At 43.7% G+C, this 21,252-nt stretch overlaps 1 protein-coding gene across 2 annotated transcripts; it reads left to right on the forward strand.

Annotated features, from left to right (window-relative positions):
* Positions 1 to 16,673: 16,673 nt before the first annotated feature.
* On the forward strand, positions 16,674 to 19,270 carry zmp:0000001268 (CYTL1 domain-containing protein). 2 transcript variants are annotated; one of them, XM_025007047.2, is made up of 4 exons: positions 16,674 to 17,175; positions 17,272 to 17,316; positions 17,458 to 17,687; positions 18,636 to 19,270. In XM_025007047.2, exons 1-4 carry the CDS (start codon positions 17,023 to 17,025, stop codon positions 18,760 to 18,762), a joined length of 555 nt encoding a protein of 184 aa, XP_024862815.1. In that variant the 5' UTR covers positions 16,674 to 17,022; the 3' UTR covers positions 18,763 to 19,270. The 2 variants fall into 2 exon arrangements, with proteins under 2 accessions (XP_024862815.1, XP_017276794.1); XM_017421305.3 differs by having other exon boundaries at positions 16,916 to 17,175; positions 17,458 to 17,604.
* Positions 19,271 to 21,252: the final 1,982 nt, after the last annotated feature.

A 21,252-nucleotide genomic window follows, 5' to 3' on the forward strand; every position in this document is an offset into this window, starting at 1 on the left:
GGGTTAGGAGGAGAGGTGCGCCGCACGTCGCGCTGATGTGAGGCTGACCTCCACATCTCCGCCTGCGAGGAGCGGAGCTGCCCACCTCCACCACCTCCATCTGCAGGGAGGCGCGTCTCACACACCCGTCCTCCTTCGTGCCTCACACACATCATGGAACAAAAGTCCCACATGTCTTTCTAAAGAAATGAGATGTAACATTAAGCTGTTTGCTGCATTAAGCTGTTTGCTGTTGTCACCCGGTACACCAGCCAGCTTTTTATACTTCCATTTTAACCTATGGTTGTTGTTTTTTTGTTATATAGTCTGGAAATTAACATTCGAGTGTCCTCAGATTACTTTTACTTACAGTATATGTGCGTCAGGTTATATTCCGCAACATGCCACCTTGTGGTTATCTTTAGAACAGCACCCTCGCGGCAGGTAATGGGTTCCCCAGTTTGCACGTGAGCTCCTCAAGTTTACAGCTGGCCCATGTCAGCTCACTGCACTGAGATGTCAACTCACCACACCAAGTGATGATAACTCTCTGCGCTGTTGTATCTATAATAATCACCACTCACTTCACTGTCTGTGCATCTGTGCATCCTTTTTCTACTTCTGTTTGCACTCCTCTGCTGAGACACTGGACTTTCCCTACTGAGGGATAAATAAAGAACTATTCTATTCTATTCTATTCTATTCTATTCTATTCTATTCTATTCTATTCTATTCTATTCTATTCTATTTGTTGGAAAGGCAGTGAGTTGTTGTACTGAGAGCCATCTAGTGGCGAAAGTTGGTAGGTGCATTATTTACTTTAGAAACTGATCAGCACTTTAGTCCGACACGGAGCCGGCCACTTTAATCAGCTGATGCAGTTTAAGTTGTGTGCGTAGCTGACAAGACGTAAGTTTAACCTCATAATAGCTGCGTAGGTAATTGTCCTGTGTTTTGCCATTGTATTTAGGCCATGTTTAGCTTGTGTTTTATATAAATGGCCGTTTGTTTTCTAATGTTTGAGGTTGTTTACTAGACGGAGCTACATGCTAATGCTAACCTCATCCGGTACCGTTTTGCTTTAATTATGTTAATTAGCGGAGTTATAAGTGCTCGAGTTAGTCGTACTGTGCAGGTATAAATGTTGGAGATAGTTTTATAGTTTCTGAAGTAGTTTTATTAATACAGACCGCCTGCATTTCTGATTCTGTTTATTTCTTTCTTTTATAGACAACACACACACACACACTCACATACATGAAGAAAATAAGATAATTAGACCTCTGTACGTTAAGGCTGTTATATGTCACCAGTAAAGAATTAAAGAGCCTGGAAGAACCAAACATCCTGTCTGTGCTCCTTACCGGCACCCCTCGGAGGATATCAGCATCATAATCCAAAGTCAATGCTATCGAACATTTGGTCCTTCGAGCCGGATTTGATATCTTCCTAGGACATCAGGATGCAGCCAGGAATCCCTGTTCATGACTCAACACGCCCCAAACGTACAAGCCGGCTTCCTACCTACCTGAATGAATATGAAGTGAGCTACACCAGAGCTCATCCAGTCATTCCTGCTGCCCAGCCCATCATCACCGGAGCTGCACAGCTTCCTGTAATCACCGGGAAAGACTACTCATCTGAATCATCACGTGGTACCAGTCCTATAAGCCAATCGAGGTGGGACCATACTATTGATGAGTGGACTGCTTCCATGATTGATGAGGTGAACCCAGAGCTGAGCCCGCAACCAGTGTGGCAACCTCCAGAGGGTACAGGTAGATCAACACCTCCCTCACCACTCTTTAGACCATGGGAAGTCATTTCTACTCCTCAGTCATCAAGTCGGGATCATCGGCAACCTCCCTACACCCCTGACGGTCAGTATTATGGGAACTATCCTCCTCCAGTTCCTCCTAGAGGCCAACTCCACCTTGATACTGCACAGACTTTTGACGAACCCCATTATCGTCCGAGGTTGCAAAGTTTGAACGCCACGGCTCAGCCCACCTACAACAGAGAAGCTAGTACAATTGATAAGCTAGATAGTTTAATGGCTGAACTAAGCTTATTAAAGCAGCAGGCAATTGCAGCATCAGAGCCAGCTCTACCGCCAAGAATGAGCAGCAGAGAACCTGAGAGAAGCTCATCACCTTTAAGACTTCCTTCCTATGGTTACAGTAACCCGCCATATTGCAAGCCAACCACATATGGATCAGTGGCGAGGCCAGTTATACTGCCAAGGCACAAGGAGCCTCTCAGCTACCCAGGTGAAGCCCCTCAAGCTCAGCATCAGCGGTCACCTGCCTACAGCCAGGAGAGAACATACAGGGGTCCAACGCCTTCAATCCCTAGCCTTACCAGGCGGGATCCAGGTGAATTTGCCCGTCTGAAAATCGCTCTGGACAACCTGCTCCCTCAAGACAGCACAGAGCTGTTCAAGTTCCAGGTTTTAATGGACCACTTAAAGCTAGAAGACGCACGTCTCATCGCGGATGCTTACCTCAACTCTCCAACGCCTTACACTGATACAATAGCAGCTCTGACAGAGAAGTTTGGCCAGCCACACCAACTGGCTCTTCGAAAGATTGCAACTGTCATGGACTCCCCAGACATCAGACGTGGAGATTCAGATGCCTTTGAAAGATTTGCACTTCAGATTCGGGCTTTGGTGGGTATGCTGAAGACCTTAGGCCAAGAAGGAGAGATAGAGCTCAGATGTGGGTCTCATGTGTCACGCCTTCTCAGTAAACTACCTGCGGAGATGAGGTCTGAGTTCAGAAGACACATGTGCCGCCGTTCAGATGCAGTTTATGACCTCATAGAGTTCTCAGATTGGCTTCAGTTGGAAACTTGGTGTCAATCCAGTGATGGACAAAGGGGTTATTATGAACAGCGAGAGAAACCCGGTTCAAAGCCAGAGCGCCGACGAGACTCAAGGATGGCTCCACGTTCTGCTACTGTACTGCATGGTTCAGAGAATGACTCATCTATCTCTACATCAGAGACCTCAACTAGTCATCTGTCTGCTAATAAGAAAGGAAATCTATCGAAAGCTTTCTGTCCCTACTGTGGTACTGAGGATCATTACCTAAGTCAGTGTGACACATTTAAGTGCTTTGATAAGGATCAGATGATTGACTGGATAAAAACTAACAAACGCTGCTGGCGCTGTGGGAGAGCACACCAGGCTGCAAAGTTCAACTTAAAGAAGCCCTGCAGCAAATGCCAAGGTAAACACCTGCTCATACTACATGCAGTCAACAGTAGAGAGGTAAAGGAAGGGACCTGCCTAGTAAGTTCTGCTTCGGAGACGCTCTACCTGGACAAGCCTTCGGATCCGACTCGTGTTTTCATTAAGATCGTCAGAGTTCTCCTGAGACATGATGACAAGATGTTGGACACGTACGCAATCCTTGATGATGGATCAGATTGGACCATGTTACTGTCAACCGCAGCCCAGCAACTAGGGGTGACAGGGACCCCGGAAGACATGTCCCTCATAACTATAAGGCAGGACATTCAGACACTTCATGGAGCATCAGTATCATTTAAAATCTCACCGATACATCAGCCAAACAGATCCTATCAGATTTCAAATGCCTTTACCGCCCAACATCTAAGGCTAATGGAACATTTGTATCCCATTTCTACTCTCAAGAGGAAGTATAAACATCTCTCTAACCTAAGTATCCAAGCCTTCAGCAATGCTTCACCCTTGCTATTAATTGGTGCTGATCACCCCCACCTTGTGTGCCCTGTAGAGCGAGTACGACTTGGCCCGCCAGGGGGCCCAGCTGCCATCCACACATGACTAGGATGGACCCTACAAGGGCCAGCAAGAGTGCTTGAGTCACAGTTACTGCCTCATCAGTGCCTGTTTACATTTCTCAGCTCCGAAGCTCTTGAGTTAAGAGAAATGTGGAAAAGCTGTGGCAGGTCGACATTCTTCCTTTCAGAAATGAGAAAGAGGTCACCAGGTCGAAGGATGATATTGAGGCAATAAATCTTCTCAAGTCAAAGACCAAGAGGGTAGAAGTCAATGGCGTACACAGGTATGCAACATCACTCCTGAGAAAGAAGGATTCACCACTGTTTCAGGCTTCTAAAGAATCAGTAATGCCAAACCTCAGGAGTATTGAGAGACGGCTGGCTAAAGACCTGGATAAAGCTGCTGCATACAGTATGGAGATGGAGAAACTTGAGACCTCAGGAGTTGTGGCCAAACTTGGACCTGATGTGCAGCAGGAAAGTGGTGAGAGCTGGTACGTACCCCATCACATGGTCCAGCATAATGGAAAAAGCAGAATAGATTTTAACTGTTCCTTCTGTTACAAAGGACTGAACCTGAATGAGTCAATGTTACCTGGACCTACTCTAAGCCCCTCCTTAGTAGAAGTTCTCCTACGCTTCAGGCAGCACACTGTGACCATCAGCGGAGACATCAAGGGTATGTTTCATCAGGTGTGCCTGTTACCTGAAGACAAACCCTTACTGAGGTTCATCTGGCGCAACCACAGAGACGAACCTCCTGACATTTATGAGTGGCAAGTCCTTCCATTTGGGACAACTTGCAGCCCCTGCTGTGCATCCTTTGCTCTACAACAGCATGTGTTCCAGCACAGCACACCTGAAGAGGATGTAAGGTTTACAATCGAACGGTGCTTTTATGTTGACAACTGTCTGCAGAGTTTACCATCAGGCAACGAGGCGCAGCAGCTGATCGACAAACTACGACACCTTCTATCACTTGGAGGGTTTGATGTCCGTCAGTGGGCTAGTAACAAACCAGTGGTCATCAGCCATTTACCACCTGAAGCACGTTCAGGCCAGCTAGAGCTGTGGCTATCACATGACAAAGCAGAGGCACAGGAATCTACCCTGGGACTGAGCTGGCACTGTGACACTGACCTTCTTGGATTTAAACATCGTCCCCTTAGCTATGGGCAGCTCACAATGCGAAACATATACCGCATACTAGCAAGTCAGTATGACCCTTTGGGTTATATCCTACCATTCACTACAAGGGCCAAAATCATAGTACAGCAACTGTGGGCTAAGCACAGAGATTGGGATGACACACAGATTCCCGATGATCTGCGACAACAGTGGTTAAGTTGGGAGAAAGAGTTGGAACAGCTTCCAGAGATCACTCTGCCAAGGTGTTATACAGCACCAAGCATGGACAACCCTGAGGTGAGAAGAGAAGTGCAAGTCTTTTGTGATGCCTCCGAGCGAGCCTATGGATCCGTGGCCTACCTGCGCTCTGTGGATCCTCATGGTAATGTACATTTGTCCTTCCTTATTGGCAGATCTTGTGTCGCACCGAAGAAACAGCTTTCGATCCCAAGGTTAGAGCTGTGTGCAGCCTTCACAGGAGCGCAGCTACTCAAACTCATCAAGAGTGAGCAGACCCTAAAGATTCAGAGTTTTACTCTGTGGTCTGATTCTACCACGGTCCTCAGATGGCTTCACTCCACCTCTTGTCACTTTAAAGTTTTCGTTGGCACCAGGATTGCAGATATCCAGCACCTTACAGACCAGAGTACATGGAGGTATGTAGAATCCTCTATGAATCCTGCTGACGACCTGACAAGAGGACGGACTCTAGCTCAGCTAGCACAACGTAACCGATGGAGCCATGGACCTGAATTCCTCCTCCAAACTGCAGATACATGGCCTTTGGAACCTCCTCTTACACCCTCAGATTTGCTTCAAGAGCTAACAGAGCTGAAGCGGTCCGCTGTTTGTGGTATTGCAGTTACCAGCCTAAACTCTTCAACAGCTGAGCAGTCTAAAGCCACGACCTGGAAGGAGCTACTAGAAGTCACAGTTAAGGAGCTGCACGGGGTGGCAGTACAACATGACCCTTCAGCACTTGACCTACCATCTGCTGAGAGTTACAAAGATGCAGAGCGACATGTTTTTCGATTAATACAGAGGGACAGCTTTGCAGAGGACTACCACCTGCTTAAAGCTGGTAAACCAATCCTACCTAACAGCCGCCTTGCATGCCTCTCCCCTCAATATGACAGAGACTTGAACCTTATCCGAGTTGGAGGCAGATTGCGTCAGATAGACAATATCGACCTGATTATTGCCCATCCTATTGTTCTAGACCCCAGCCATCCTTACACAAAGTTGCTCATCAAAAACTTCGATGCACGTCTCTGCCATCCCGGACCCGAACGAGTGTTTGCAGAACTCCGCCGCTTTGTTTGGATTCTGAGAGGAAGGGAAGCTGTAAAACGGCATCAGCGCAGCTGCATTGAATGTAGGAGATGGAAGTCTAAAGCTGCTTCCCAACAAATGGCTGATCTACCAGTAGCCAGACTCCAGCTGTTCAAACCAGCCTTCTATTCCACCGGCATGGACTGTTTTGGGCCTTTCCTTGTCAAACTAGGACGTCGCCAAGAGAAAAGGTGGGGAATTTTATTCAAGTGCCTCACCACTAGGGCCGTCCACATCGACCTCCTGTCTTCAATCGACACGGATTCATTCCTGATGGCCTTAAGGAGATTCATTGCCAGGCGTGGTAAACCAGCAGAAGTCTATTCAGATCATGGGACAAACTTTAGAGGAGGAGAAAGAGAACTCAGAGAGACTTACAATCTAATGTGTCCTGATCTCCAGAAGAAACTTGTTACCCAGCAAATCAGCTTCAAATTCAACCCCCCAGCAGCACCACATTTCGGAGGTTCATGGGAGAGAGAAATACGCTCCATTAAGACTGCCTTATACACCATTCTCAACTCGACAAGTGTCAGAGAAGAAGTGCTCCGAACTGTGTTAGTGGAGGTTGAAAGCATCCTGAATGCCAAACCATTAGGCTATGTCTCCTCTGACATATCTGATGTGGACCCGGTCACACCCAACTACCTGCTTATGGGGCGGCCTGATAGCTCCCTTCCACAGGTAGTCTACCCCGAGAGTGACATGCTGGGGCGGCGACAGTGGAGACATTCTCAAATCCTGGCAGACCATTTCTGGTCTTCATTTATTAGGAACTACTTAACCAATCTCCAGACCCGGAGTAAATGGAGGAAACCATCAGACAACATCCAAAAGGGAGCTGTAGTTGTGTTGGCAGATCCCCAAATTCCCCGTGGACAGTGGAAAGTAGGAGAAGTTGTTAAAGTCATGCCTGGACCAGATGGACTCATCAGGACTGCAGAAGTGAAGATCGAAGGCAAAAACTATGTTCGGCCTATTGTGAAGTTGATCTTGCTGCAGAATCTGAAGGACAATGATGGACCACCAGACTCTTGTTAAATTGTCTGCCTTTCCATTGTTTCAATTTGTCCTACAAATTGGGGGCGGCTATGTTGGAAAGGCAGTGAGTTGTTGTACTGAGAGCCATCTAGTGGCGAAAGTTGGTAGGTGCATTATTTACTTTAGAAACTGATCAGCACTTTAGTCCGACACGGAGCCGGCCACTTTAATCAGCTGATGCAGTTTAAGTTGTGTGCGTAGCTGACAAGACGTAAGTTTAACCTCATAATAGCTGCGTAGGTAATTGTCCTGTGTTTTGCCATTGTATTTAGGCCATGTTTAGCTTGTGTTTTATATAAATGGCCGTTTGTTTTCTAATGTTTGAGGTTGTTTACTAGACGGAGCTACATGCTAATGCTAACCTCATCCGGTACCGTTTTGCTTTAATTATGTTAATTAGCGGAGTTATAAGTGCTCGAGTTAGTCGTACTGTGCAGGTATAAATGTTGGAGATAGTTTTATAGTTTCTGAAGTAGTTTTATTAATACAGACCGCCTGCATTTCTGATTCTGTTTATTTCTTTCTTTTATAGACAACACACACACACACACTCACATACATGAAGAAAATAAGATAATTAGACCTCTGTACGTTAAGGCTGTTATATGTCACCAGTAAAGAATTAAAGAGCCTGGAAGAACCAAACATCCTGTCTGTGCTCCTTACCGGCACCCCTCGGAGGATATCAGCATCATAATCCAAAGTCAATGCTATCGAACATTTGGTCCTTCGAGCCGGATTTGATATCTTCCTAGGACATCAGGATGCAGCCAGGAATCCCTGTTCATGACTCAACACGCCCCAAACGTACAAGCCGGCTTCCTACCTACCTGAATGAATATGAAGTGAGCTACACCAGAGCTCATCCAGTCATTCCTGCTGCCCAGCCCATCATCACCGGAGCTGCACAGCTTCCTGTAATCACCGGGAAAGACTACTCATCTGAATCATCACGTGGTACCAGTCCTATAAGCCAATCGAGGTGGGACCATACTATTGATGAGTGGACTGCTTCCATGATTGATGAGGTGAACCCAGAGCTGAGCCCGCAACCAGTGTGGCAACCTCCAGAGGGTACAGGTAGATCAACACCTCCCTCACCACTCTTTAGACCATGGGAAGTCATTTCTACTCCTCAGTCATCAAGTCGGGATCATCGGCAACCTCCCTACACCCCTGACGGTCAGTATTATGGGAACTATCCTCCTCCAGTTCCTCCTAGAGGCCAACTCCACCTTGATACTGCACAGACTTTTGACGAACCCCATTATCGTCCGAGGTTGCAAAGTTTGAACGCCACGGCTCAGCCCACCTACAACAGAGAAGCTAGTACAATTGATAAGCTAGATAGTTTAATGGCTGAACTAAGCTTATTAAAGCAGCAGGCAATTGCAGCATCAGAGCCAGCTCTACCGCCAAGAATGAGCAGCAGAGAACCTGAGAGAAGCTCATCACCTTTAAGACTTCCTTCCTATGGTTACAGTAACCCGCCATATTGCAAGCCAACCACATATGGATCAGTGGCGAGGCCAGTTATACTGCCAAGGCACAAGGAGCCTCTCAGCTACCCAGGTGAAGCCCCTCAAGCTCAGCATCAGCGGTCACCTGCCTACAGCCAGGAGAGAACATACAGGGGTCCAACGCCTTCAATCCCTAGCCTTACCAGGCGGGATCCAGGTGAATTTGCCCGTCTGAAAATCGCTCTGGACAACCTGCTCCCTCAAGACAGCACAGAGCTGTTCAAGTTCCAGGTTTTAATGGACCACTTAAAGCTAGAAGACGCACGTCTCATCGCGGATGCTTACCTCAACTCTCCAACGCCTTACACTGATACAATAGCAGCTCTGACAGAGAAGTTTGGCCAGCCACACCAACTGGCTCTTCGAAAGATTGCAACTGTCATGGACTCCCCAGACATCAGACGTGGAGATTCAGATGCCTTTGAAAGATTTGCACTTCAGATTCGGGCTTTGGTGGGTATGCTGAAGACCTTAGGCCAAGAAGGAGAGATAGAGCTCAGATGTGGGTCTCATGTGTCACGCCTTCTCAGTAAACTACCTGCGGAGATGAGGTCTGAGTTCAGAAGACACATGTGCCGCCGTTCAGATGCAGTTTATGACCTCATAGAGTTCTCAGATTGGCTTCAGTTGGAAACTTGGTGTCAATCCAGTGATGGACAAAGGGGTTATTATGAACAGCGAGAGAAACCCGGTTCAAAGCCAGAGCGCCGACGAGACTCAAGGATGGCTCCACGTTCTGCTACTGTACTGCATGGTTCAGAGAATGACTCATCTATCTCTACATCAGAGACCTCAACTAGTCATCTGTCTGCTAATAAGAAAGGAAATCTATCGAAAGCTTTCTGTCCCTACTGTGGTACTGAGGATCATTACCTAAGTCAGTGTGACACATTTAAGTGCTTTGATAAGGATCAGATGATTGACTGGATAAAAACTAACAAACGCTGCTGGCGCTGTGGGAGAGCACACCAGGCTGCAAAGTTCAACTTAAAGAAGCCCTGCAGCAAATGCCAAGGTAAACACCTGCTCATACTACATGCAGTCAACAGTAGAGAGGTAAAGGAAGGGACCTGCCTAGTAAGTTCTGCTTCGGAGACGCTCTACCTGGACAAGCCTTCGGATCCGACTCGTGTTTTCATTAAGATCGTCAGAGTTCTCCTGAGACATGATGACAAGATGTTGGACACGTACGCAATCCTTGATGATGGATCAGATTGGACCATGTTACTGTCAACCGCAGCCCAGCAACTAGGGGTGACAGGGACCCCGGAAGACATGTCCCTCATAACTATAAGGCAGGACATTCAGACACTTCATGGAGCATCAGTATCATTTAAAATCTCACCGATACATCAGCCAAACAGATCCTATCAGATTTCAAATGCCTTTACCGCCCAACATCTAAGGCTAATGGAACATTTGTATCCCATTTCTACTCTCAAGAGGAAGTATAAACATCTCTCTAACCTAAGTATCCAAGCCTTCAGCAATGCTTCACCCTTGCTATTAATTGGTGCTGATCACCCCCACCTTGTGTGCCCTGTAGAGCGAGTACGACTTGGCCCGCCAGGGGGCCCAGCTGCCATCCACACATGACTAGGATGGACCCTACAAGGGCCAGCAAGAGTGCTTGAGTCACAGTTACTGCCTCATCAGTGCCTGTTTACATTTCTCAGCTCCGAAGCTCTTGAGTTAAGAGAAATGTGGAAAAGCTGTGGCAGGTCGACATTCTTCCTTTCAGAAATGAGAAAGAGGTCACCAGGTCGAAGGATGATATTGAGGCAATAAATCTTCTCAAGTCAAAGACCAAGAGGGTAGAAGTCAATGGCGTACACAGGTATGCAACATCACTCCTGAGAAAGAAGGATTCACCACTGTTTCAGGCTTCTAAAGAATCAGTAATGCCAAACCTCAGGAGTATTGAGAGACGGCTGGCTAAAGACCTGGATAAAGCTGCTGCATACAGTATGGAGATGGAGAAACTTGAGACCTCAGGAGTTGTGGCCAAACTTGGACCTGATGTGCAGCAGGAAAGTGGTGAGAGCTGGTACGTACCCCATCACATGGTCCAGCATAATGGAAAAAGCAGAATAGATTTTAACTGTTCCTTCTGTTACAAAGGACTGAACCTGAATGAGTCAATGTTACCTGGACCTACTCTAAGCCCCTCCTTAGTAGAAGTTCTCCTACGCTTCAGGCAGCACACTGTGACCATCAGCGGAGACATCAAGGGTATGTTTCATCAGGTGTGCCTGTTACCTGAAGACAAACCCTTACTGAGGTTCATCTGGCGCAACCACAGAGACGAACCTCCTGACATTTATGAGTGGCAAGTCCTTCCATTTGGGACAACTTGCAGCCCCTGCTGTGCATCCTTTGCTCTACAACAGCATGTGTTCCAGCACAGCACACCTGAAGAGGATGTAAGGTTTACAATCGAACGGTGCTTTTATGTTGACAACTGTCTGCAGAGTTTACCATCAGGCAACGAGGCGCAGCAGCTGATCGACAAACTACGACACCTTCTATCACTTGGAGGGTTTGATGTCCGTCAGTGGGCTAGTAACAAACCAGTGGTCATCAGCCATTTACCACCTGAAGCACGTTCAGGCCAGCTAGAGCTGTGGCTATCACATGACAAAGCAGAGGCACAGGAATCTACCCTGGGACTGAGCTGGCACTGTGACACTGACCTTCTTGGATTTAAACATCGTCCCCTTAGCTATGGGCAGCTCACAATGCGAAACATATACCGCATACTAGCAAGTCAGTATGACCCTTTGGGTTATATCCTACCATTCACTACAAGGGCCAAAATCATAGTACAGCAACTGTGGGCTAAGCACAGAGATTGGGATGACACACAGATTCCCGATGATCTGCGACAACAGTGGTTAAGTTGGGAGAAAGAGTTGGAACAGCTTCCAGAGATCACTCTGCCAAGGTGTTATACAGCACCAAGCATGGACAACCCTGAGGTGAGAAGAGAAGTGCAAGTCTTTTGTGATGCCTCCGAGCGAGCCTATGGATCCGTGGCCTACCTGCGCTCTGTGGATCCTCATGGTAATGTACATTTGTCCTTCCTTATTGGCAGATCTTGTGTCGCACCGAAGAAACAGCTTTCGATCCCAAGGTTAGAGCTGTGTGCAGCCTTCACAGGAGCGCAGCTACTCAAACTCATCAAGAGTGAGCAGACCCTAAAGATTCAGAGTTTTACTCTGTGGTCTGATTCTACCACGGTCCTCAGATGGCTTCACTCCACCTCTTGTCACTTTAAAGTTTTCGTTGGCACCAGGATTGCAGATATCCAGCACCTTACAGACCAGAGTACATGGAGGTATGTAGAATCCTCTATGAATCCTGCTGACGACCTGACAAGAGGACGGACTCTAGCTCAGCTAGCACAACGTAACCGATGGAGCCATGGACCTGAATTCCTCCTCCAAACTGCAGATACATGGCCTTTGGAACCTCCTCTTACACCCTCAGATTTGCTTCAAGAGCTAACAGAGCTGAAGCGGTCCGCTGTTTGTGGTATTGCAGTTACCAGCCTAAACTCTTCAACAGCTGAGCAGTCTAAAGCCACGACCTGGAAGGAGCTACTAGAAGTCACAGTTAAGGAGCTGCACGGGGTGGCAGTACAACATGACCCTTCAGCACTTGACCTACCATCTGCTGAGAGTTACAAAGATGCAGAGCGACATGTTTTTCGATTAATACAGAGGGACAGCTTTGCAGAGGACTACCACCTGCTTAAAGCTGGTAAACCAATCCTACCTAACAGCCGCCTTGCATGCCTCTCCCCTCAATATGACAGAGACTTGAACCTTATCCGAGTTGGAGGCAGATTGCGTCAGATAGACAATATCGACCTGATTATTGCCCATCCTATTGTTCTAGACCCCAGCCATCCTTACACAAAGTTGCTCATCAAAAACTTCGATGCACGTCTCTGCCATCCCGGACCCGAACGAGTGTTTGCAGAACTCCGCCGCTTTGTTTGGATTCTGAGAGGAAGGGAAGCTGTAAAACGGCATCAGCGCAGCTGCATTGAATGTAGGAGATGGAAGTCTAAAGCTGCTTCCCAACAAATGGCTGATCTACCAGTAGCCAGACTCCAGCTGTTCAAACCAGCCTTCTATTCCACCGGCATGGACTGTTTTGGGCCTTTCCTTGTCAAACTAGGACGTCGCCAAGAGAAAAGGTGGGGAATTTTATTCAAGTGCCTCACCACTAGGGCCGTCCACATCGACCTCCTGTCTTCAATCGACACGGATTCATTCCTGATGGCCTTAAGGAGATTCATTGCCAGGCGTGGTAAACCAGCAGAAGTCTATTCAGATCATGGGACAAACTTTAGAGGAGGAGAAAGAGAACTCAGAGAGACTTACAATCTAATGTGTCCTGATCTCCAGAAGAAACTTGTTACCCAGCAAATCAGCTTCAAATTCAACCCCCCAGCAGCACCACATTTCGGAGGTTCATGGGAGAGAGAAATACGCTCCATTAAGACTGCCTTATACACCATTCTCAACTCGACAAGTGTCAGAGAAGAAGTGCTCCGAACTGTGTTAGTGGAGGTTGAAAGCATCCTGAATGCCAAACCATTAGGCTATGTCTCCTCTGACATATCTGATGTGGACCCGGTCACACCCAACTACCTGCTTATGGGGCGGCCTGATAGCTCCCTTCCACAGGTAGTCTACCCCGAGAGTGACATGCTGGGGCGGCGACAGTGGAGACATTCTCAAATCCTGGCAGACCATTTCTGGTCTTCATTTATTAGGAACTACTTAACCAATCTCCAGACCCGGAGTAAATGGAGGAAACCATCAGACAACATCCAAAAGGGAGCTGTAGTTGTGTTGGCAGATCCCCAAATTCCCCGTGGACAGTGGAAAGTAGGAGAAGTTGTTAAAGTCATGCCTGGACCAGATGGACTCATCAGGACTGCAGAAGTGAAGATCGAAGGCAAAAACTATGTTCGGCCTATTGTGAAGTTGATCTTGCTGCAGAATCTGAAGGACAATGATGGACCACCAGACTCTTGTTAAATTGTCTGCCTTTCCATTGTTTCAATTTGTCCTACAAATTGGGGGCGGCTATGTTGGAAAGGCAGTGAGTTGTTGTACTGAGAGCCATCTAGTGGCGAAAGTTGGTAGGTGCATTATTTACTTTAGAAACTGATCAGCACTTTAGTCCGACACGGAGCCGGCCACTTTAATCAGCTGATGCAGTTTAAGTTGTGTGCGTAGCTGACAAGACGTAAGTTTAACCTCATAATAGCTGCGTAGGTAATTGTCCTGTGTTTTGCCATTGTATTTAGGCCATGTTTAGCTTGTGTTTTATATAAATGGCCGTTTGTTTTCTAATGTTTGAGGTTGTTTACTAGACGGAGCTACATGCTAATGCTAACCTCATCCGGTACCGTTTTGCTTTAATTATGTTAATTAGCGGAGTTATAAGTGCTCGAGTTAGTCGTACTGTGCAGGTATAAATGTTGGAGATAGTTTTATAGTTTCTGAAGTAGTTTTATTAATACAGACCGCCTGCATTTCTGATTCTGTTTATTTCTTTCTTTTATAGACAACACACACACACACACTCACATACATGAAGAAAATAAGATAATTAGACCTCTGTACGTTAAGGCTGTTATATGTCACCAGTAAAGAATTAAAGAGCCTGGAAGAACCAAACATCCTGTCTGTGCTCCTTACCGGCACCCCTCGGAGGATATCAGCATCATAATCCAAAGTCAATGCTATCGAACACTATTCTATCTAAACATGTTAATATGTTATAATTCACTATATAGGTATATAGTGTATATAACCCTAACCCTTAACTCTAATGTAATTTTTTTTAAATATGATTAATGCATTTTACTATGATAATATTATACTGTTGTATATGTAAATAAAACATTTGCAATTAAATTAAATTGCATAAAATTAAAAAAAAATACATTTTGACAGTACATGTTGTGCAGTGAGTTGACCTGCTCGCTGTGGACCAGCTGTTTTCAGCCCGGTGGAACTCGATTTCTTAGAGAACAGTGGTTCGCAAAGTTGAGCTCAGGACCCCACTGTGTTCTTGTTTAACTGGTCTAGTAGCATTATTTGTCGACAAAAAAAAAAAAAAACCAAGGGTCACAGATCTCTGCCACTGTTAATTTGTAGGTCAGAAGCTGTCCTAATGCTGTCCTTCACCCATTTCATTGTCTTTCATGTTAAAGATAAATTGTAATCCACACAACCAACACTTCCCTCCATGGGGTTTCCCATCTGCACTTTTTAATCTATGCTATAGTGTCTTACATTGTTTCTTATTCTTTATCAGATTGATATTCGCATAAATGGCAAATGTTGGTAGGGATAAGAATAACTTCATGATGTTGCTTGAAAAATAACCTGTAAATAAAAGCAGACATACAGCTTGTATCTGTGTTAGAACAATAATTTTCCTTTTTTTAGTGAAATAAACCTTCTACTTGAATTAAAGCCAACTAAACTTTCATAGATGTTTGACTCATTTTAATTGTCTCACTCATTTCTAACCTTAACAAGAATTATCACAGCTAGTGTCTTTGGAGCGTGAAATTATAAACCATAGTATGTTACAGTCTCTCTATTCAAATGTGAACTACAATACATGCTTTAAGTCCGTCAACTGTTCTATTGACAACTATTATGTTGAAACAGAAGAAAAGTCATTTTATTATGTGAGATCTGTTTTGTTTACAGAACATTTACCTGCTCTGCTGGTATTTGCTCCCTTCTGAGCAATTTCCGCAGCCCAGTTTCTAATCATCTTTTAACTATGAAGCGTAAAACACATCCATCCATTACAAGGACTGCAGAGTCACCTGGGTCCCTTGTTAATTGAACAGTCCAAGGTCAAGAGGAAAGTGGCTGAGTGGTGGGACTGGGGGATGAAAGATGTGCTGACAGAGCACACCACACATTTCCCCCCTTCTCTCTCTATGCTGCTCCATCATGCCAACACACACTCTGTGTGGGTAATCCATCTTCATACGGGGGAGATCTCAGCATGCTATGGAAGATGACAAGCATCACTCAAAACCAGGCCAGTCTCTCACTGGGTAGCATCAGGGGGTGTTCTCGTCGTTTCGATGGGATGAGCGATGACCGTGTCTTATCACACGTGGACAAGGATTGAGTGAGACCTCGCACTCCTTCACGTGTGGTTGGCCTCAGCAGGTTTCCTAGTTTTGTGAGTAAAAGTATTTATTTTGGCCTGTGAACAGAAGTTATAACTGGTAGTAAATGTATTTTTTTTTTGTTTGTTTATTAAGTGGTGACTTTTAATTCAAAACAAAACAAAAAAAAATTCCTGGATATTAGCCCCATCTAGTGGATAGAAAAAATAAATAAATTGTTTGAAGTTCAAGTTTTATGGGGATTGTGTTTTTTCAGCATATCACACTTTAAGGGTAAACATTTACACACAAATCATCTTTAAAATACAAAAAATGTGAAGCAAACAGAAAAAGTATTGTTTGTTAATAAAGTGTTCCTGTTCAGTTTTACACTTTTATTAAAATTTTTCCTTTTCCTTTTGCAGAAAATACAACACACGTAGCCTTCTACACACATTGTGTAGGCAAACACATCCTAAGGGGGGAAATAGCTACTTTCAAATTAATATGTTTACTGCAAGTTTTATTTCATAATTTTAATTGTTCATTTCTTTTCTGAGTCAGAGATTATATACAAATTATGTCGATGAATAACCTAATTAATCTAATTTTTGAGGGTCAACTCACAAGCTGCCCAGCGAGTTGTAATTGAAAGTCATTTCATCATTAAAAGCTGCAACATAAATCAATTATGTACTCAATGTGTCGGTAGCAGCAATATAATATACAATATTTTCAAACAGTATGAAAAATTTCCGTGATAATAAATGTTACTTTTTAGTCATAGTTTTAAATTTTGTTTGTTGTTTTTCAGTTTTAAAAGCAGGTATTTTGTCTCAGAGAAAGCTCTGATTTGAACTTGAGCTGCTTTTCTTATCAAAGAATATCTTTCTGAGTTGCCCCCAAGCCAAAATAAGAGCTTTCTTATGTTCCACAAAAGATCTTCAAATTCCAAACTTCCACAGTTGTGGAATTGTTTGGGAGTAAACACAGAGGGTGTGTTAAATCTTTGCTCTTGCATACGTGGCTGGATGTGTGCATCGGCCAAACACGCAAAGAAGTCTTTGGAACGGCAGGTCTCAGTGAGGTATGTCGAGCCTGAGCTGCTTGCTGCTCGTTTCATCCTTGGTGTCGCTGGCGCTGAGCTCCCCTTTCTACCCAACGACATGCTACTCAAAGGCTCTGAGCTTGAAACGGGAGCTCACCCACATGGCAGCGTATCTGAAGAGAGACCCTGAAACTGTAAGTCAGCTGCTGCCTTAACCTTCACAAATTTCTGCTTCACTTAATTTATTTTTTTAATGTTTATTCGGTGTTTTGTTTTTACGTTTCTTCCAGACTCGCTGCATGGCTCACATGCCAGAACTTTATCTTGACATCCATGTAAGTATAAGTTTAACAAAAAGTTTAAACTCTCCTTTAAGCCACTCAAATTCTTTGCGAGTTCTCTGGCTGTTGTTGCACTTTCTTCTGCAAACCTCAGCTCCTGTAAATCACTCGACTCTTAATTGCTACCTGTGACAGAATGCTTGTGTGATGTACAAATTGTGGAACTACATCTCTCTGGTGGAAGGCCTCAGACAGCGGCGCTGCGCTTACACCAGAGAAGTCAGGAAGCTGGAACACGGACTGAGACAGCTCTTCATCATCCTGGGGGAGAAATGCCGTGGGGTAAGACGGAGCCAAACATGTCTAAACGTGCTGGAAAGTCGCAACACTAAGTGGCATGCCAGTCTAATTGGACAAAGTGTCAGGTGCAGCACTAACTCTTTTATTTTGAAATCTCAGACTCTGCTTACCAGTAGCTCTGGTTCATCACATCACCCGTTCACCATCAGGTTTGCTATGTTACTGCTGTGATTTATTTTCAGTGACTGTCTTGTTTGACTTCAGTTCCCAAATTTTACTACAGCTGAACTTCAAAAAGAGTAATCAGCAGGCAAAAAACAGAGCTTATCTGCATTTTCTAACCAAAACTCCAGAATAATAACCATCATTATAGTCCTAGACACTGGAAACAAGGTGTTATTTGTGGTAAATGACACAGATGAGCAGCACAGGATCTCCCCCCTAAGAAGAATGTTACATGTTGGCAAAAAAAGTAAAAAAGGGGAAAATTAAGATAGAAAATAACTTTTATTTCGTACAAAAAGCAGTTTCTTAGTTGATTAGGACAGCTTGCTTATGAAAGCCACCAATAACTGATCGTGTATTTATGTCTTCTTATCCACACTGCCAGTTATTGCAGCCTGACACAAACCAAAAAAAAAAAAAAACAGACAGTCTGCAATTTAATGGGTCACTCAGTGAGCGGTGTGACAGGATTAAACAGGGTTTATGATGCAGATTATGAAAACCGTTGTGTCCTCTGTGGACGTCTGATCTACAGCTCACATGATCTATGAAGTCAGACTCGTTTAGGACTGCAGTCGGCGTCTTTTAGCGCAGACGTGACCTGTCTGTGCTGACTGGGACATGATAGAAAATGGGGGGAAAAAGTGGGCTTTCCAGTAATTAAGGTCATACAGGAAATGGAGTGAGAGGGTGCGTGAGGCTGACCTTCGGCTGTTGTTTGTGTACATTGTGTACACGTGATGTGACATTATTTTGGAATAAATGTGTTTAATGTATAAAAAAAATCACAGCAAAAAAATTACATTTAATTAATAAATGTCTTTTGTCATTTATTTTTGTTTCAATAGGACTTGGTGTTCAGAGTCTTTGACTGTGCTGCGCTGGAGCGCTATCATACCGGATGGTGAAATTCAAGGATTAATGTATAACCAAGAAGAGTGGGAGGAAAGAGTGGAACTGACCTCAGTTTTTTGAAGTTTCTGTGATCAAAGTGGTGTGGCAAATCTTTCAAATAGGCATATTATTTAATTTGCAAGGCAAAAATACAAAAAAATATAAGTTTTTATATCTATAATAGAATTTATTACCAATAACTGTTACATCTAAGATAACCTAAAACTGATGGATTTTATTAAAATGATGTTTTTTAATAATAATTGTGCAGTAATCAGAAGCACAACTGTATTTTGTGGAAGCATATGTTTTAATTTAGATATACAACCACTTGTCAGATGGATCCTTTCTTTAAACAGCTCATGTGAACAAGTACATGCTCAGACATAATGAGGTGGCCTTTCTGCTTCTCTGTAGGTTATTGTTTGAGGAATAAATAAATACAAGTTTAAAAGATAAAGCCTGATAAAAACAAACAAGTGGTTATTGAGTTAAATAAAATTATCTGAGCTGAGTGACTTAGAAAATAACTTGGTGTACGTCTCACTAAGATTTCCATGCAGCAAATAAACACGGTGATTAACACAAATTCTCGTCGTCCTCTTATTGTTTAGCTCCTGAATGTAAACATCAGCTCAGGTCTTTCCAATGCTGTGCCTTGATTACGTTTCTCCTCTTCATCACGTTGAGAACCCTGTGGAGATGTTCTGCTTCTGTTCCATTCTGAAGTCTCTGGATTCATTTTTTACTGCGTCAGTTGTCTGTCAATTTATTTGTAATTTAAACTTATGTTGTTTCAAAATTACTTTTTCTGTTGAGAAAAAAAAATTCTGATTGTTAAACACTATTTTTTGGCCTTTTTGGAGGTTTAAAACAAGACAACGCTTAAAAACTATCTAGGTTATGTGATTCCAAGACATCTAAAATGGTGTTTTATAAGCTGAAAGCATTTTATGAAAATAAGCTGCTTCTTTTTTTTTCTCTGAAATGGGGAGGGAAAAGGCTTGCAACTCACAGGAAACTAAAACTTTGTTTGCTGTAACAATTTATATGACATGTTCCAAAAACACACAGACTATAATATGCTTTCAAAACACTGCTGATGTGCATCAAATAAAAAAATGCATCCTATTTCTTACTGCTTGAAGGCATGCTTTTTGCATTATAATAAAACACTGTAGAGTTTTAGTGAATTTAAATGTCTTAAAGCAGCAGACTGACATAAACCTGCTTTACAATTTGCAATAAGACATGTTTTTTTAAATTTGGACTTGTTTTTAGAACAGAAGCAGCAGGCATAATTTCATTATCCACACTACACTTTCTTGCTTTTTTGTAAAATAAAAGAATATGTAAAACCCATCATGTATTAAAGAACCCACTACAAATATGTCTGAGCAGAAACAAATGAAATAACTTAAGATCAACAAGCATGTGAAAGTGTTTTAAAGAGCAGACTCAGCTTCAGATTATCATGTTGTGTCTTGAAGCTGCATCGTCAGAACCTGAACAAAGTAAACATGTGTGGAACAGCCCTGAGTCATTAGAGTGAGCAGATTAGTGGAAAACATCAGTGGGCCTGTAGAAACCTGCATGAGCTTGTCTCTTTACTGTTAGCTGTTATCAGCAGGCAATTTACAGCAGAAGTGACTAAATAATTACATTAAATGAGTTTCATATACCCTAGTGTAACAGTGGCCTTAAGTTAGGTTTGGGCAAACAAGTTGTAATAATATGAATAAAGTAAAATGAAACCATGTCTCAAAACTACGTTAGCGAAGTTGCTGTAGAAACATTTCACATTTCATTTAGGATTTTAAAAATTAATAATTAAGAGTTCAGGGCTGACAAAACCAACTTTATGTTCTGATAAAACTGTAAACCCATAGGTTGTGTTTGGCATTCACCATGAGCACAACACACAGACATGTGAGAGCATTGAGATGGCAGCGTCAGGCTTTTGTGACTTCCTCTCCTCACGTCAGTGTGGCTGTATCAAGCATATCTCTGAAAGCAGACAGCTGCAGCAGCAAACCTCCTGACGATTGCTTAAAAAGCCGAAGAGGAAGTTGAGTTTCGCCTTTTGACTCAGTTCAGTTCGGTTTATTTACAGTGCCAATTCACACCAAAGGTCATCCCATGGTGCTGTACAATAAAAAAGCAACAAATGCAAACTTTTAAACAACTTATAACACAACTATCCAAAGCAACCTGGGAGTGACTTCACCCTAGCGTGATTGTGAAATGACCAGAAAACAGATTCAAACCTATTAGATATTCTGTGGGATGACCTCAAGAAAACTCACGTGGATGTTCTCATAAACTGACCGAGCTATCGTTTTACAAGACAAAGTAGGAGTCATGCGCCAAATAACAATGCACTGAGCTAATGGACATAAAAAGTGTAAGAACTCAAAAGCTACTTTGATAAAGTATTCAAGCTTTATATAACTTTTTTGTTCTGCAAAATTTTTTTTTCCTAAATAAACAATGGTTTCTAATTTTGGTTTGCTTTTAGGACAAATAGCTTGTGAAGTAATTGTATCCAGCTCCAGGAACACAAAGTCTTTA

Source organism: Kryptolebias marmoratus, linkage group LG13 (assembly GCF_001649575.2).
Source record: "Kryptolebias marmoratus isolate JLee-2015 linkage group LG13, ASM164957v2, whole genome shotgun sequence".
Classification (NCBI taxonomy): Eukaryota; Metazoa; Chordata; class Actinopteri; order Cyprinodontiformes; family Rivulidae; genus Kryptolebias; species Kryptolebias marmoratus.

Bases quoted from the DNA above. Each gene is read 5' to 3' on its own strand.
- zmp:0000001268 (XM_025007047.2), top strand. From the start codon at position 17,023: ATGTCGAGCCTGAGCTGCTTGCTGCTCGTTTCATCCTTGGTGTCGCTG. The intron at 17,317-17,457 runs GTAAGTATAAGT...TACCTGTGACAG, and splicing joins AACTTTATCTTGACATCCAT to AATGCTTGTGTGATGTACAA. The intron at 17,688-18,635 runs GTGCAGCACTAA...TTGTTTCAATAG, and splicing joins CTAATTGGACAAAGTGTCAG to GACTTGGTGTTCAGAGTCTT.